The 17,205-nt window shown below is 34.9% G+C and overlaps 1 protein-coding gene across 1 annotated transcript; it reads left to right on the forward strand.

Moving 5' to 3' along the window:
* Positions 1–2,917: 2,917 nt before the first annotated feature.
* On the forward strand, positions 2,918–8,482 carry LOC108367683 (uncharacterized). Its single transcript, XM_017622360.1, has 2 exons — positions 2,918–4,166; positions 6,730–8,482. The coding sequence occupies exons 1-2, from the start codon at positions 3,279–3,281 to the stop codon at positions 6,748–6,750; spliced, it is 909 nt and encodes a 302-aa protein (XP_017477849.1). The 5' UTR covers positions 2,918–3,278; the 3' UTR covers positions 6,751–8,482.
* The last annotated feature ends 8,723 nt before the right edge of the window (positions 8,483–17,205 follow it).

Genomic DNA, 17,205 nt, shown 5'->3' on the forward strand with positions numbered 1-17,205 from the left:
ATGATTGGTGGATGAATGGAGTTGCTCAATGGGAACGACCTCGTTCGCGCCATCAGTTTCGGAGTAGGACTCTCGGTCACCGTTGGTTTCGTCATCGGGTGGCAACACGCACCATTGTTTTAGTTTGTCGGTAGAGTAGATAGATGTATAGTGCTTTTGCGAACGCTTCGATTGCGGTCGGTCTTCGATAACATATCGGTCTTTATCGAGAACCTTCGTGACGATAAATGGGCCTTTATAGCGTGGCTCGAGTTTTCGTGAGCACCCAGTGCTAGGAGGTTCATTCTCCGCTAGCACCAAGTCTCCTCCTTTAAAAGACTTGGGCTTAGCACATTTTCCGTCGTAACGTAGCTTAGCGGCTGCGCTTTGGTCATTTACTCGGGACGCTGCAGTATTTCGTAAGCTTCGAAGTTCTTCGTCGTTTAAGTAGTTACTCTCGTGTAGGCTTGATACAATTCTGTTCTTCAGGATGTCACGAGGATGAAAACCATAGAGAAGCTCATAGGGGGTACAAAGCGTAGTGGAGTTCTTCATAGTATTGATGCACCACTGAACGTTGCGGATGTTCTCATCCCAGCGCTTGTCGTTTGTAGTGGAGGGTGAAAGCATTGATAATATAGTGCGATTGGTACGTCCAGCATGACCGTTGGCTCGAGGTGTGCGTACTGCTGCCAGAATATGCTTAACGTTGTTATCAGCGCAATACTTCTGGAAATCACGAGATGTAAAGCCAGTGCCGCGGCCGGTAACGATCCGCTCCGGCATGCCTACGTAGCTGCTTACATCGTTCAATCCCTCGATCACACATTTAGTAGAAGTGTTCTTAACTGCTCGAAGGATCGTGAACTTGGTGAATGCGTCGACGATGACTAGAAGATGTTCGTTCCGCTTAGCGCTCTTGGGGAACGGTCCGAGGTGGTCTATATGCACTGCCTTAAATGGAGTTGGATCGATGTCGTCAAAATGGTATTGGGCTTCCTTCTTTCCCCCTTTGGGCTTGTAGTACGCGCATTCTACGCAGGATTTTATATAGTTTTTGAAGAAGCCGCATCCTAGGAAACCAAAGATGATCCAGAAGTCATTGTAGCGTCTTCTCGACACCCATATGCCCAGCACGGTCATGAGCGTCTTGAGTTACTCGATGCCTTAGGGTTCTGGGAACGACCCATAACGATTTGTTGTCTACTCGCCGAAACAGTATGTTGTCCTTAATAACGTAGTCTCCATCAGCTGATTGGTTCTTATTTTTTAGGCGTCGACATGCTCCATTCTTCTGCCTGGTCTATGATGTATGTCGATGTCATAATCTTGGATCTTAAGCCACCAACGCGCGATACATGGGATTAGTTCTTTCTTCTTCATTGCAGTTTGAATCGCGTTACAATCAGTCCTTACGGTGACACTTTTGCCGTAAATGTAGTGCCTGAATCATTCGAGTGACTCTACCACGGCAAATGCTTCCAGCTCGATGCTGTGAAACTTCCTCTCGCCGGCGGATGTTGCTCGACTGTAGTAAGCGACAGGCTTGAGGCCATCGCCTTCTCGCTGCAGCAACACACCTGCTGACCCAACCAAACTTCCATCTGTGTGCACCTCGTGCTCAGCATTTACGCGATATACAGCCAGTACAGGTTTCGACACCAATGTATCTTTGAGCTGATTAAAAGTTTCGCTCTGCTCTGATAACCATCGAAAATCGGCCCCCTTTCGCAAGAGTTTTGTAGTGTAACTGAAAGTCGACCATGCTTAACGTTTATAAATTTTTAATTTATTCATAACAACAAGGGTTTCATATTTCAGTTGTTTGAATATTTTGAATATAGAACTCACGCATTGTCAGGCACACGTGCCAAACCGTCAAACAAACTAACTTTAAGCTTCAATTTATTTATAATATTATTTATGCTTATGCAGCAATTATTTCCCATAAATACCCCAATATGTTAGGCTAAGAATTCAATTGTAAAAGAACCTACAAAGCGACATTGAGTTGCTCAGTAAAATAAATTCAATACAATTAAAACATAAATGAATTGTTTCATTCGATACATAGCGATCCTGCCAGCTTTTTGCGAAAATTAATTTGCAAAAAAAAGCTATCCTGCCAACCGGTGCTTAGACTTGAATTGCACAGTGGCAGTCTAGTGCTTTGCTGCACAGATCATTGCAGCTTAAATTGCAACATTTTTAAAATTTTGTGCTTAAAAATTATGCACTAAAAAGCACTTTGACTTCATCAGCCAAAAAAAAAAAAAAGATCAATCAATCATCAAAACAAAAAGCCTGACGGACAATCAGCTTAAAACTAATTTGTCCTGACGTGGATCAACCACAAAGATCCGTCAGCTGCGTGATGAAGGAAGGACCACAACCAATAACTCTCGAGGAATATAGAAAAAGAACCAGCAGAAAGACAACAGATGAAATTACCATTCCAAAAGCACAAAAGCCAAAAAGAAGAGGAGGTTACATGCAAAAACTAAAACGGGAGAAGGCAATCCTACTAAGAACAGTTAATACAAGGCCGCCACCACCATGGGATGCAGCAACTAAAATATGGAGTAGAATCTCAGAGGTAGAATTCCTGATGGAGCAGTATTTAGTAAATAGAAAGCAAAATTAAAAAAAAAAATAATAAAAAATATAAATTATATTATAAGCAAACAAAAACTGATGTGCGTCAATCCGCACTCATAGGGCCAGTAAGCGAATTTTCGCTCGTGGCAAAAATATTTTTTTTTATATACATATACAATACATTTCTTAAGTTACTTTCAATCTTACTTTTTAAAAAATAAAAAAAAAAAAAATTTTTATGACTTTTTTTTTAAATATTAAGCCAAAATTTTATCAATAAAAATAAATAAATGTTAATTAAAAATTTACTAAAATAAGAATTAATAAAAAAAAAGAGGGTTATAGTTACATAAAATTTTTAAAAAACTTATATGATAGGAGACAATTAGAAAAATTTAAAACTGGACATACCAATACAAATACTACAAACTTGGCCTAAAATGGGTCTATTAGACGTAAAAACAGTAGACTCTACTGCAAATGTTATCAACAAAGTTGACGTAACGTCCCCCGACTTGGAAGTTATAACCATCTTGTTATTTGTAATAGTAGCCCTTTTAGCAGCAAATATTTGCTTTAAATTGTATAGAATGCACAATAGGTGCTTAAAAAAAAAATATACAGCCAGTAGAAGCAATGATTTAGACCAAGTCTAACAAATTTATTACCCACTGTTACAATAAAAGGTTCAACCAAAGGTAATGGACTGGAACCAAATATTAATTAAAGCTAGACAAATTAGAGAGGAATTTTTGAAAACACATAAGTGCCTAAACAACGACAGGGAAATAAAGACAGAGACACTTAATAAACATATCAATAACCTAGTCAGCACACTTGAAAAACTTAGAGTTTTTCTAAATGTCAACTATAATAGACTTACACAAGGTCATAAAGTAGCAGCTGAAACATTCTTTCTTGACATTAGGGAAAAACTCATAACGGTAGCCTCAAGAAAAGGAATTACAATAGATATCCCAACGTCACTACACGAGGAAATATCATTTACACCACTACAAGAAATTATACAAACTCCCACAATGACACAGACAGTAGTAGAATTTATAAATACAGCAACAAAGCTTATACCTGATTTTGATGGCAAATCAGAAAATTTACGTTCATTCCTTGACGCACTAACTCTGGTTGATGCGATAAAAGGCGAACATGAGGCAATAGCCATTTCCTTAATTAAGACTAAACTTAAAGGAAATTCGAGAAATTTAATTGACAATGAAAATACAATTGCGGAAATCAGTACCAAACTACGCACCACCGTAAAAGGTGAGTCAGTAGAAGTAGTGACTGCAAAACTTATGAATATAAGACAAAGTAGCAAAACTGCTACAAATTACTGCAATGAAATAGAAACACTAACAAAATCATTAGAAAATGCATATATAAATGACGGCATAAACTTAAATTTGGCAAGTAAATATGCGACACAAGCAGCCGTAAGGGCAATAACTAAAAATTGCACATTAGAAAAAGTCAAACTTATTATGGAAGCAGGTCAGTTTACTGACATGAATGAAGTAATAAGCAAATTTGTTGGAAGTTGTACAGAAGCTACAGGCCAACAAAATACCATTTTGCACTACCGACAAAGACAATTTGGCAACAGATTCCAAAACAATAGAAATTTTGGAAGAAGGTTTCAAAATAGAACCAATGTTCAAAGAAACCACAATGGCCAAAACAGCAATTATAGTGGAAATAACTATAATAATAGAGGTCAAAACAGAAATACCTACCGAGGTAATACAAGGAATATTAGAATGACCCAAACAGACAACAATAGTTCGGAAAACCCGGACATTCCCCTAAGATAAACTCGGACTACAAAATATACAATCTTAACCTTAACTTTAGCATTTACATACAAGTCAGAATTGCTCACACTAACACCGCCATAACACTACTAGTTGACACAGGAGCAGACATTTCCATAATTAAACATGACCAAGATACACTTAAACACATAAACAAAAAACACATTACAACACTACAAGGCATTGGACAAGGAAAAATCAATTCAATAGGCACAACATTTTTCGATTTAAAGTTTAAAAATTACTTAATACCACACGAGTTTCATGTAGTACAAAACGATTTCCCAATACCGTGTGATGGCATTATTGGAATGGACTTTATGAAAAAATACAATTGTCTACTTGAATTCAATGAGAATCAAGATTTCCTAACCCTCAGACCAGAAAAATTCCAAATGCACATTGAAATACCAATTATAACTACTTGTAACGATGACATAACACTCCCAGCTATGTCAGAAGTTATAAGAAGGGTGAAACTTTCTACTCCTTTTCAAGAAGTACTGATACCTAATCAAGAAATACAAACAGGTATATTCATTGCAAGTACCTTGGTAAAATCTGAAAATGCATTCATACGAATTCTTAACACAAATGACAGACCAGTAACGGTAAAACTAAACAGAATTCAATCAGAAAATCTCACTGACTATAACATAATTTCAAGTGATCAAAACAAAACAGAAAGAAAAAATAAAATTTTAGATACACTAAAGAAAAATTTTCCAAAACTATTTGAAAAAACGTTAACGGAATTATGTTCTAGGTACAGCGATATTTTTGGATTAGAAACAGAAGCAATCACATCAAACAATTTTTACACACAAAAGTTAAGGACAAAAGATACAGACCCAGTATACATTAAGAACTACCGTATACCACACACTCACAAAGAAGAAATTGAAAGACAAGTCTCAAAAATGTTAAAAGATGGAATAATAGAGCCATCATGTTCCGAATATAATAGTCCTATTTTATTAGTTCAGAAAAAATCACTTCCAAATTCAATTGAAAAAAGATGGAGGTTAGTAATAGATTACAGGCAGATTAACAAAAAATTAATAGCGGATAAATTCCCACTGCCAAGAATAGATGACATCCTAGACCAATTAGGTCGAGCTAAATATTTTTCTTGTTTGGATCTTATGTCAGGATTCCATCAAATACCACTAGAAACAAATTCACGAGACCTGACATCCTTTTCTACAAATAATGGATCCTACAGGTTTTCTAGACTCCCATACGGATTAAAAATTGCCCCTAATTCATTTCAAAGAATGATGACAATTGCGTTTAGCGGTTTAAAACCAGAACAAGCATTTCTCTATATGGACGACCTGGTAGTCCTGGGTTGCTCTGAGAAACACATGCTATCAAACCTATCGGATGTTTTTGAACTATGTCGCAAGCACAACTTAAAATTACATCCTGAAAAATGTTCATTTTTTATGCGCGAGGTGACTTATTTAGGACATAAGTGCACTGACAAAGGCATACTCCCCGACGACAAAAAATTTTCAGTAATTAAAAATTACCCTATACCTACAGATGCAGATAGTGCGAAAAGATTTGTAGCATTCTGTAACTACTACAGGAGGTTTATAAAAAATTTCTCTGAATACTCAAGACATCTCACTAGATTGTCAAAGAAAGGAGTACCTTTTCAGTGGACACTAGAATGTAATAATGCTTTCGAGCACCTTAAAAAGGCATTGATAAGTCCTACATTGTTACAGTACCCAGATTTCAGCAAACAATTTTGTATAACTACTGACGCAAGCAAACACGCATGTGGTGCTGTACTAACACAAGAATATGAGGGAAAACAATTGCCGGTGGCATATGCATCTAGAACTTTCACAAAAGGAGAAAGCAATAAGTCAACAATTGAACAAGAATTAACCGCCATACATTGGGCAATAACATATTTTAAACCATACATTTACGGAACAAATTTTCTGGTAAGATCAGATCATAGGCCACTATCTTACCTATTTTCAATGAAAAACCCTAGCTCAAAACTAACTAGAATGAGACTTGATCTTGAAGAATATGACTTTGTGGTAGAGTACCTTAGGGGAAAAGACAACTATGTTGCGGATGCATTATCACGCATTACAATTGACGATTTAAAAGATATAAATGTTAAAAATAACACTTTATACAAAATGCAAACAAGATCTATGACAAACAAAAGTTCTCTTAATCAAAACACAATTAAAACGCATCAATCTAATACATATGATAAGCCCAGTATATATGTACCTATTAATAACACTGACGTGAGAAAATACTATAAATTAAAGATTACACTTAAGACATGCTATATCAAACGGGGTAAATCTATTAAAACATATATACAAATCAATGATTTGTTTGTTAAAGGGAAATTTGACTTAGGTCAATTTTTCTCTAGGCTCGATGATGTGGCCGATAAGCATTCAATTGACAAATTACAAGTGGCACCTAGTGAGAAAATTTTCGAATTTGTCTCTATAAATGAATTTAAAGAAATGGGCAATAAGAAATTAATTAAAATGAAAGTAGCGCTACTGAATGAGGTGACCCAAATAAATTATAAAGATGCAAAAACAATTGAAAGTATATTAAAAAGATATCATGATGACCCGGCAGAAGGAGGTCATTGTGGCATTTCAAGAACCTTGAATAAAATAAAAAGATACTATTACTGGAAACACATGACTAAAACAATCACGAAATATGTTAAGAATTGTCATAAGTGTCAAATAACCAAAGTCACAAAACATATAAAAAGTCCAATGACTTTGACGCCAACACCAAACAAGGCATTTGATACAATATTCGTTGACACAATCGGCCCGCTACCATTGTCAGAAAATGGAAATGCATACGCAGTCACGATAATATGCGACATGACTAAATATTTAGTGACAATACCAACTAAAGATAAAAATGCAAAAACTATAGCTAAGGCAATTTTTGATAATTTTATTCTCGTCTACGGTCCTATGAAGACGTTCATATCGGACATGGGCACGGAATATAAAAATTCACTTTTAGAAGAAATATGCAAACTTTTAAATATAGAAAAACTAACATCAACCGCCCACCACCACCAGACGTTAGGGACGGTCGAGAAATCACATAAAGCGTTTAACCAATATGTAAGGTCATATGTATCGATAGACAAAAGTGATTGGGATGAGTGGCTTAAGTATTTTACATACTGCTTTAATACAACACCATCAACTGTACATGACTATTGTCCATACGAGTTAGTTTTTGGAAAACTTCCAAATGGGTTTCAACAATTTGATCAGGTTGACAAAATAAGCCCACTTTATAATTTAGATAATTACGCTAAGGAAATTAGATTTAGGTTAGAAATATCTCATAAAAGAGCAAGGGATATGATAGAACAAGCTAAGATAGTACAAAAATCTTATTTTGATAAAAAAGTTTTAGATTATAACTTTAAAATAGGTGATTTAGTTTTGCTAAAAAACGAATCAGGGCACAAATTGGACCCACAATACAAAGGACCATTTAAAATTAATAATATAGATTTTAAAAATAATGTAACTATAACTGATAAGAAAACGGGAAAAACCCAAATTGTACATAAAAATAGAATTAAGATATATAATCATTAAAACTATTTTTTTTAAGTTTAAATAAATTTATAAACTATTATTATATTTAATTACTTGCTAAATAGGAATGTTCATACAATAAACTCTGTATGAGCATTCTTTTAAAAAAGGAGGTGTAGTGTAACTGAAAGTCGACCATGCTTAACGTTTATAATTATTTAATTTATTCATAACAACAAGGGTTTCATATTTCAGTTGTTTGAATATTTTGAATATAGAACTCACGCATTGTCAGGCACACGTGCCAAACCGTCAAACAAACTAACTTTAAGCTTCAATTTATTTATAATATTATTTATGCTTATGCAGCAATTATTTCCCATAAATACCCCAATATGTTAGGCTAAGAATTCAATTGTAAAAGAACCTACAAAGCGACATTGAGTTGCTCAGTAAAATAAATTCAATACAATTAAAACATAAATGAATTGTTTCATTCGATACAGTTTCCGCAACGGTTCGGAAATTAATGCATAGCCAGGGACGAATTTCCGAAAGTAAACGCTAAGTCCGAGGAAACGACGCACATCATTTACATTCTTGGGTACGGCAAAATCTGATACAGCTTGAGTTTTCACCTCACCTGGCGTTATGCCATCAGGGGTGATTTCATGACCTAGGAACGTTATAGAATTTTTCAGAAAGGTACACTTTTTCGCGTTTAGGGTAAGTCCGGCTTCTCGTAGGGCAGAGAGTACTCGTCGCAACTTCTCAGTCATTTCGTCGACCGAATTACTACCTACTAAAATGTCATCCATGTACAATATCATGTCACCTTGTCTCGTCTTGTTCTGGACTTTTGCCATCAATCGTTGGAAAGCTACGGGGGCATTTTTGAGGCCAAAAGGCATACTTTTGAACTCATATAACCCATCTGGGGTAATAAAAGCAGTAAATTTACGAGAAGCGGCCGCGATGGGTATCTGGTAGTTGCCGCTATTTAGGTCCAAGACCGTGAAGAATGTATACTGCTTCGCTTCGTACAAACGCTCCTCGATGTTAGGAACCGGGAAGATTTTTGTTTCCACCGTCCTTCTTCTTTACTAGCACGAGAGGACTTGCGTATTCTGAAAAGGATTTTATAATTATATCGTTTGCTTCAAGTTCGTTTATCATTTCCGTAACTATTGCTTTTTTTTGGCGCTGGTATGCGATAAGGAGGTTGCGCTACAATTTTGTATTCGTTAAGTTCAATTGTCATTTCATTAAATTCGTCTTGCCAATGCCGTTCAAACCCTCCGCAAACACATCACCGAATGTTTCTAGAACACCGCCCAGTTTCGAACGCTGGGTTTGATCTTGTACATCGCTTACTAAGTGGCCAATATCGATATTCTTTTTGCTATTAACTTCAACACGCTTACTAATGAAAATTAAATGTACATCGTTTATTTCGAACTTCACCGACCACATAAAAAGTTGCATTCATACGTGTTTCGCCTATTTTTATATTGAGCGCACACATCTCGCATATAAAAAAACTACCACCGCCAAAGCCATTTAATTGTGTTTGGCATTTATCGCGCTTCGCGTTCAGAATTTTAGCTATCGATGAACGCAACATACTGCACTGGCTACCAGTGTCTACAAACGCTTTAAAAGTTTTAGATCCAACCTCGATAGATTTTGTAAAATAATCGTCTAATTTGGAAACTTCAGTTCGGCGAACATCGTACCCCCGTTTACCGCAATTTTGTGGTTCGTTTCGGCCATGGACTTCACTGCAATCTACACACCTAGCGCGCTGCTGCGGCTTGGGTCATTTTCTGGAAATATGACCGACCTCTTTGCAATTATAGCACGTAATTTGCGATTTTGTGGCTTGTTGAGATTGTTGTTCTTGAACGTTGGTAGGCGAACTTTTATGCTTAACGTCACAGATTTTATTGCGATTAGCCAGATAATCTTCGATGGCTTCACGCATTTCTTTTACGGTTTTAAATTTCAAAGCGGAGATTGCGATTTGTAGTTCGCGATGGCGCACAGTGAGACAACGCCGGCATTAAATACAAGGAGTCATTGTAGAGCTCTGAAATTTTGCACAGGTTATTTTTGAGACAATTCCAGTTTAAAAAAAAAAAATTAAGAAAATTCGCCCACTTTTACGCCCACCTGCCATACAGTCGAAATTTGTAAAATGCCGTATTGTCCGTAATACTTTAGGTATAACTTTCAATTTTGGTATACTTGAATGTTATATAGTTACAAACATTATTTGAAATAAAAATTGAACTTTGGCCCACTTTTAACCCCATCACCCATACTACCTCAACATAAAAAGTGCCATATTTTCTAAAATATATTAAATACAACCTTCAAATTCGATATTACTGTAATTTATATCATTTAAAATGTTTCATGCAAAAATTACAATAACACGCCCACTAATACGCCCACCTCCCATTGAAATGCAATAAAAAAAACAATATTTTTTTTTCATTCAATCAATAATTTTTTAACATCATCATGGTATTCTAATTTTTTTAATTTGGTTCTCATTCTAAATGAATTAATATAAGGATCTGATGATATTTGCAAATAGTGCATTACATCTTCATTCGTAGAAATACGTGAATTTTTACGAGAATGGAATAGCCTACAGTTTCTATACTCCTTATTCATTGCTTCTTGCCTTCTTCGGATAACATTCCTGTAGAAAAAAAAAAAGTTAATATTAAATAAAGTTTAAAAAAAATCTTTCAAAAATAAAAATTGCAAACAAACCTATTGGCAATATAGCCTCAGATACCATTTTGCTGCCGTGAATGAGAACTTTATGCACAGTGATGGGCATGTAGTACCAGCCATAAAGCTCTACATATAATTTTGCAGTGTCCATGCAATACGTATGGAATTTACCAACATCTATATTTTTACTACTATTTATAGTATTTAATATAATAAGCAAACATTTTTTTTCTTAAGTTAATAGTTGCAGTACATTATTACATTTTTTTTTTCCTTCTTTATACTTATGAATTTAAAACCAAAGTTGCAAGTCCTAACACTTGAGCACGAAATCAAAAAAAAAATATTTTCTATGGCGGCTGAGGGCCTCACCAATGTTACTTTATAGCTAAGTTGTTTTAATTTATGCACTTATACATTATGCTGGTGGCGGCAAAAAAAAACACAAAAGGTGAGCAGTTAGCTAGTGGCGGCGAACTTTTTGCTGGGGAGGATTGGCTCCAGGGGATACAAGCAAACTTGCCCGATAGATGGCGGGAAAGAAACTACTTGTTTTTAGCAAAAATAAGATTGCGTTGGTATTTTCGATTGAACCTTTTAAAATACTCTATTTTCCTGCCAGGCGACAAGCGGCACTACAATATAACAATTAAACTAACAACATTAGAAAGTGATCATAACACAACTTAGATAAGAACAATATCTTGCACTATCAATTTAAATTAAAAATTATGCAACTATCTAACCCAAAGTCAATGACCTTCAACAAAATTATCTATCAAATTAATAACGTAAATAAAATTTATGTAAACAAGAATATTTTTATTAAAACATAAATGATCTTTAAAGCATAATTCTGAATAACTAACAAAAAACAAATGTAATTTATTACTATTCTCTTGCACAATAAGTGAATAGTAAACAATTAAAAAAAATAAAAGTAAAAAGTTGTAAACATGCTATTGCATGCTAACATACGTATAGCGACAGAATGTGCGCGTTACGTACTTTTTGTAGTTTTTTGTATGTTTAATGTGCTTTTGCAAACTTTTGCTATATGTCCTCTACTTTAAATTAAAGCTGAGACTTCAAACTTTCATTTGGTATAAGTCTGCACCTAGGGCGAGGGGCTGCTCTATATTTCCTAGGCCATTGAAAATGCAAAATGTTCAATTTTTGCACCACAATTCTGTTGTTAAGAAAAAAAAAATTTTGTTTTTTTTTTAAATTTATTTTTTCATTTACTCATTCTACAATAACTAAATTAATTAAAAAAATACTTTAAAGTTACATTTATTATGTATTTTTATTTTAATAAGCTTTTGATTATTACATATTGAACTAACATATTTCAAGCGCGTTGGCATACCTCAACTTTGACTTGCTCTAGACCAAAAAGTACTGAAGTTATGAGGCTGAAATTTCAGGGAATTGTTACTCATATATCTGTTAATATACTGTGAAAATTTCATCCAAATTGGACACGTCAAAAACCATTTTTTGCCGCGGTTACTATTGGGCTGTCTCACTGTGTGGCGTAGACCGCTGCGTATATAGTTAATTATCGCGGATTCGCTAAGCTGATATTGCTTACCAACCGCACAAATTCGAAAACAGTAATCAATTAATCGTTCATTCGATTTTCGCACATTTTCACTCATCACACGATGTATCTGCGCTTCATCGAGGTGAACGCCGAATTCTGCCACTAAATCATTTGCAAAATCGATCCATGTTGTATGCACTCTTGGCTGAGCATCGAGCAACATGCGCGCTACGCCCTGCAATCTACTATAGACGGCCAAAAGCACACATTTTTCATCAAAATGATACGCGCGCACAACACTAGTAACACCATCTGTGAATTGTTCCACTGTGAGCGATTGAGGATTTATCGGATCAAATTCTGGGATTTTTTCACTTATTTCTTTCACGGACTCTTTGCGTCCATTCGCACTTTGCAAACTCGCGGTAGTTATGGGGTTTGTAACACTTTCGCGCTGTCGATCGTTTCCTGCACTTTCATTCGATGCATTTTGTCGTAATAACAACAATATATTGTCCAGGGCGCCTCGAAGTTCATCCATTTGCTCCTGCAAATTAGCATTCGCATTCGCGTTCACCACTACTGGCGGCACTTGTATTTCGTCAGAATCGATGTTATCAAGCAAACGCTGCACAAGCTCGGCACGCGAGCCAGACGTTGGCAAATTTCTTTGAGAGAGCACCGATTTTAATTGATCGATTCGCAAATCCACAATATTTACCGCTGCATCGTCGTAAATTTTCTGCATTTCCATTTTTTGTTTTGATCGTAAGTTCATATTTATTTTTATTTTATTTTCCTTACGCTTTTTGACGTTCGCTTTAAATTCGCTTCATGTTTCGTTTCACCCGTTTCATTTTGCCCGTTTCGTTTTGTCGTTTACGCTTTTATTCTTTGTTTCGTTTAACCGATTATCGCAGTTTATCCACTCGTTTCTACGTTTGTCTTATACTAATTCGCCTAAGTTTCGCATACGTTTAAAAATTCGACCGTTACACGTTCGATTGTTTGATCGGTGATATGTTGTTGGTAGGATTGCCCTACGACTCGCAATTACATAGTCTCGCTTGCACACATAGCCGTTCGTTCTGATGAAATTCGCTAACACACCGACGTCAGCAATTTCTCGAATGTTCCGCTAAGAATTTCCACTGCACGATGCGTTTTATATGTCCGCATTTATACCGCACAACTAATTACACTCGAATTTGGGAAAACATCCCTCTTCTGAACTATGAAATATGGTATAATTTCATATAGAAAATTAGTGTTTATTCAACAGGAATTAAATACAAATTAATGAATTACAAAAGATATGGAAAGTTTAAGAATTTCAAGATGATTTCGCTTCGCGAGTTCGTTGTCAACTAACTGCTCGTGAATTAACTTCACTTCGTCTCTCGTGCATTGTCGGTTGCAAGTAAAAGCTCAAACAGTCAACGACGTAGGTTGACGCAGACACGATCTACCTTATGCGATTCGCGTGTTAACTAAAACTCACCACCGCATGGCAGTGAGGTTGCCGTTGCTTCCCTCTCTCTCTATCAACTGCAAATTTGATATGCTGCTACGTACGTCAACCTACGTTTACGCTACGTCGTTGACTAACTGAGCTTTAAGAAAACAGAGTTAGCAACAGGGTTGCAAATGATTGGTGAATGAATGGAGTTGCTTACATATGTGACAATGAAATCAGTGACACAGAATGCGAAGGAAGCTTTTACTTGATAAAAATCTTGATAAAATTTCTTTACAAAAATGTATCAAGGAAACACAGAACTGGGCGGTAAATATAAATAAACAAAAGAAATATAGCGAAAACTGGTCAACGTAAGGCATTATATTTAGGGTTGCCAGATATTGTATGCACAAAATTAGTACGTTAGACTTTTTCATGCTAAAAAATTCAGTACTTTTCAGTACATTTTTATTCAAAGCAAAATTATGAATGTAAGTAACAGATAATACTTTAGAACGCCAGAGTACTTGCTTTTAACAATATTTTGGTATATAAATAAAATATAGTTCATAAAAAATAAAAGTGTTATTCATTTTAGCATGAGTGTATACATCATAATAAATAATTTTTTATTTATGACATTTTTAAAAAGCTATAATGAGATCATTTCCATCTTCAGTGTTTAAATAGTCAATGAATTCTATACAAGGCATTTTAAAATTACTTTTAATTTGAAGTTCACTTTAAAAAATTTTAATTAGAAGCCGGATTATCTCTTTCCGCAAGGAAGCAAACCTTATACATAAGATCCTCTCAGTTGCTTCGTTTTAGTATGGTGTTGAAAAAAAAACAAAATTACATATTTTTTCAAACTGCGGAAGAGTACCACTATTTAATGACTTCATCTATATTTCCTCATGGCTTGAATTAATCTTTTCAACTACGCAAAAACTTTGCAAAGCTAAGAATTCTCTAAAAAGAGTATCTTACTCTATGTCTTTTATGAAAAACTCTTTTACAACGTCAATAAATTGTGAAAAAGAATTGTAAGTTATAGGCAAAAGCCATTCGAATATTCAAATTTATTGTTATTAAACCGAAAGTTATTTTGGAGGTAATTAACACTCGACCAAAAAAACATCAGCCCATGATTCAATAACACTGTGGAACAAATTCAGGTTAGCAAAAGTTAGGACGATTCCGAGAGTAAGGGGTGAAAATAGAGGCTAAATTAGAAGACCCATATCGCGGCGTTTGTTTATGTTAGTTCGAATTTCTTTTTAATCGACCTTCGAACTTTGCAGTCAAATGCCGATTTTCAGCATATTGTTTATATGGTGTTTTGGCTATAACTCGTAGACTAATTGATATTTTTTCAATCTGTTAAAGCCAAATTATTTCTTCTGCGACTGGTTTGAAGAATTTGTGCTTATAGCGAGCTAGATAGGTCGATATGGAAAATAAATTATTATTTTCCAGGAATGAAAATTTTGAACAAAATTCTGTTTTTAAGATCCTGGCTGCCAGCCGAATCGGCTCAGAATATTGTTATTTTTTAAAAAAGGCACCCCGTTTTTTATAATCGTTTGAATTATTCGAATCACGAATGATGATCACGTCACCTGAAATGCAAAAAAGAAGTAACAACACCATAACTGATGTGGGAGTTGAAATTCGATAAAAACCATCATATCAATCAAAAACTGAATTTTGAAGTTTTAGAGTTCTGAAAGTGAATTTTTCGTCGTTTAAAACACTGTGCTCAGGTTTTGATTTTTTTTTCTGGGCAAAGGTTCTGATAACTGATCTTACTTAACTGGGATCTTTTAAATTCAATGGCGTCCTCCGTTTTTCCAGATTGGCTCTATTTTTTCGAGATAACGGTGCTTGAAAATCTGCCTAAATTTTAGGTTTTTTGTTAATAATTACCTCAGTTTTAAGTTTATTTTACTAAAATTTTGCACGTGACTGTATTTTGATATTACCTTAGCTATTATGATCATGGAAATCGGTTCACTATAACATATAGCTCCCATACAACTGACTGTTCAGATATGGGGTTTTGCGTTACAACTCATATTTTATTTCCAAATATTTTTTTATAACATTAGTTTATATACTATTTGGACCTAAATTTGGGTTCTCTTCAATCCCGTTTTGGCATATTTTGCTAGTTTCTATTGCTCGAATGATTTTTTTAATATCCTCTGCCTCCTGCGATCGACCAGCAAAAGTCCGCCAACATTGAATTCAATCGTTTTCCAGCGAATCTGTCCTCAAAACACATAATGGATTGGTGAAATCCTCTCCTACCTCGTCGGCTTCTGTTGAAAGCTGTTGCTCGTAAAAGTCAAAGTGACTGTGTAGCAGAGGTGTTAAGTAATGCAATACTTATTGACTTTTGCATTCATTTGATTGGGGGTCAAATGATTGCAATAATTTTTTGTTAGTCATGACTGGGACTAAAAAAAGTTAGTACTTATTCATTTTTGTTGGTCATGACTAAAAAGTCATCGGCATTCTTTAATTACTTGAATGCAATCAGAAAATGATTGCAATATAAAGTCGTTAGCAATCTTTTTAAGCTGTTCATTGTTAAAGTCTGGACCTTAATTTAGATTCTAAGCTTAAATCATATTATCTTTCTAATTAGTACACTGAAGCAAATAAGAGCACAATAAATGTTGTGTTACTCGTGCTCTGAAAGTGAAAAACAAAAATAAGCAAGACAACCAAAACAAACAAAAATAATCAACGCACACTTAGGTATGTACACACGTTCTTGAAAAGCTTTAGTCTAAAATGCATCAATAAACAAAACGCATTAACTCAAAATTGAACATATTGCTGTAACAAGTGTATACTTTTTAGCAGTGTTGCCAGAACTTTTTGGACGAACCGGCTAAATTGGCAAATAAAACCGGCTAAAATGTTTAAACTAAATTTCACATGTTTTATTTAAATAAATCACGAGTAAAAAGACTATTTCTTTGAGAGAAGTTACAAATTCGAGCCGGAAAAAATTTTGCCAGCAAGAATTTGCAATTAGGAAACACATATGATTGTGGCACATGGTTGGATTTTTTTTCGACGATAATTTGAATAAACAAGTTCACTAAATTTTAAAATTTACAAACTGGAGCGATTTTAAAATGAAAAATCTAAGTTATTACTTGTTTACTTAATTAATTTAGTTACTTCCAATGATTTCAAAGGTACTCGGCAAAAAAAAGCTATCTATTACTATTACTAAATATCTGATATTTTGAGTGATAATTCTCGCTGGATTTTCGACGAACAAACCTATTGTCTTCCCTACAAGGCCTCTTCAGACTGACCGATTCTCAATACACTCAAATAGAAACCAATACACATAAAAAACGCTGTAAAAATTTCCCTTCAATTTGAAGGCAGTAAAAAAACGACCTTAAGTTAACATCAACCGAGGCCATATGTTGACAAGGGATG

The sequence above is a fragment of the Rhagoletis zephyria genome, unplaced genomic scaffold (assembly GCF_001687245.7).
Source record: "Rhagoletis zephyria isolate East Lansing unplaced genomic scaffold, Rhagoletis_zephyria_1.1 Rzeph_scaffold_02770, whole genome shotgun sequence".
In the NCBI taxonomy this organism is placed as follows: Eukaryota; Metazoa; Arthropoda; class Insecta; order Diptera; family Tephritidae; genus Rhagoletis; species Rhagoletis zephyria.

Bases quoted from the DNA above. Each gene is read 5' to 3' on its own strand.
- LOC108367683 (XM_017622360.1), top strand. From the start codon at position 3,279: ATGGACTGGAACCAAATATTAATTAAAGCTAGACAAATTAGAGAGGAA. The intron at 4,167-6,729 runs ATTTTGCACTAC...TACACTTAAGAC, and splicing joins CTACAGGCCAACAAAATACC to ATGCTATATCAAACGGGGTA.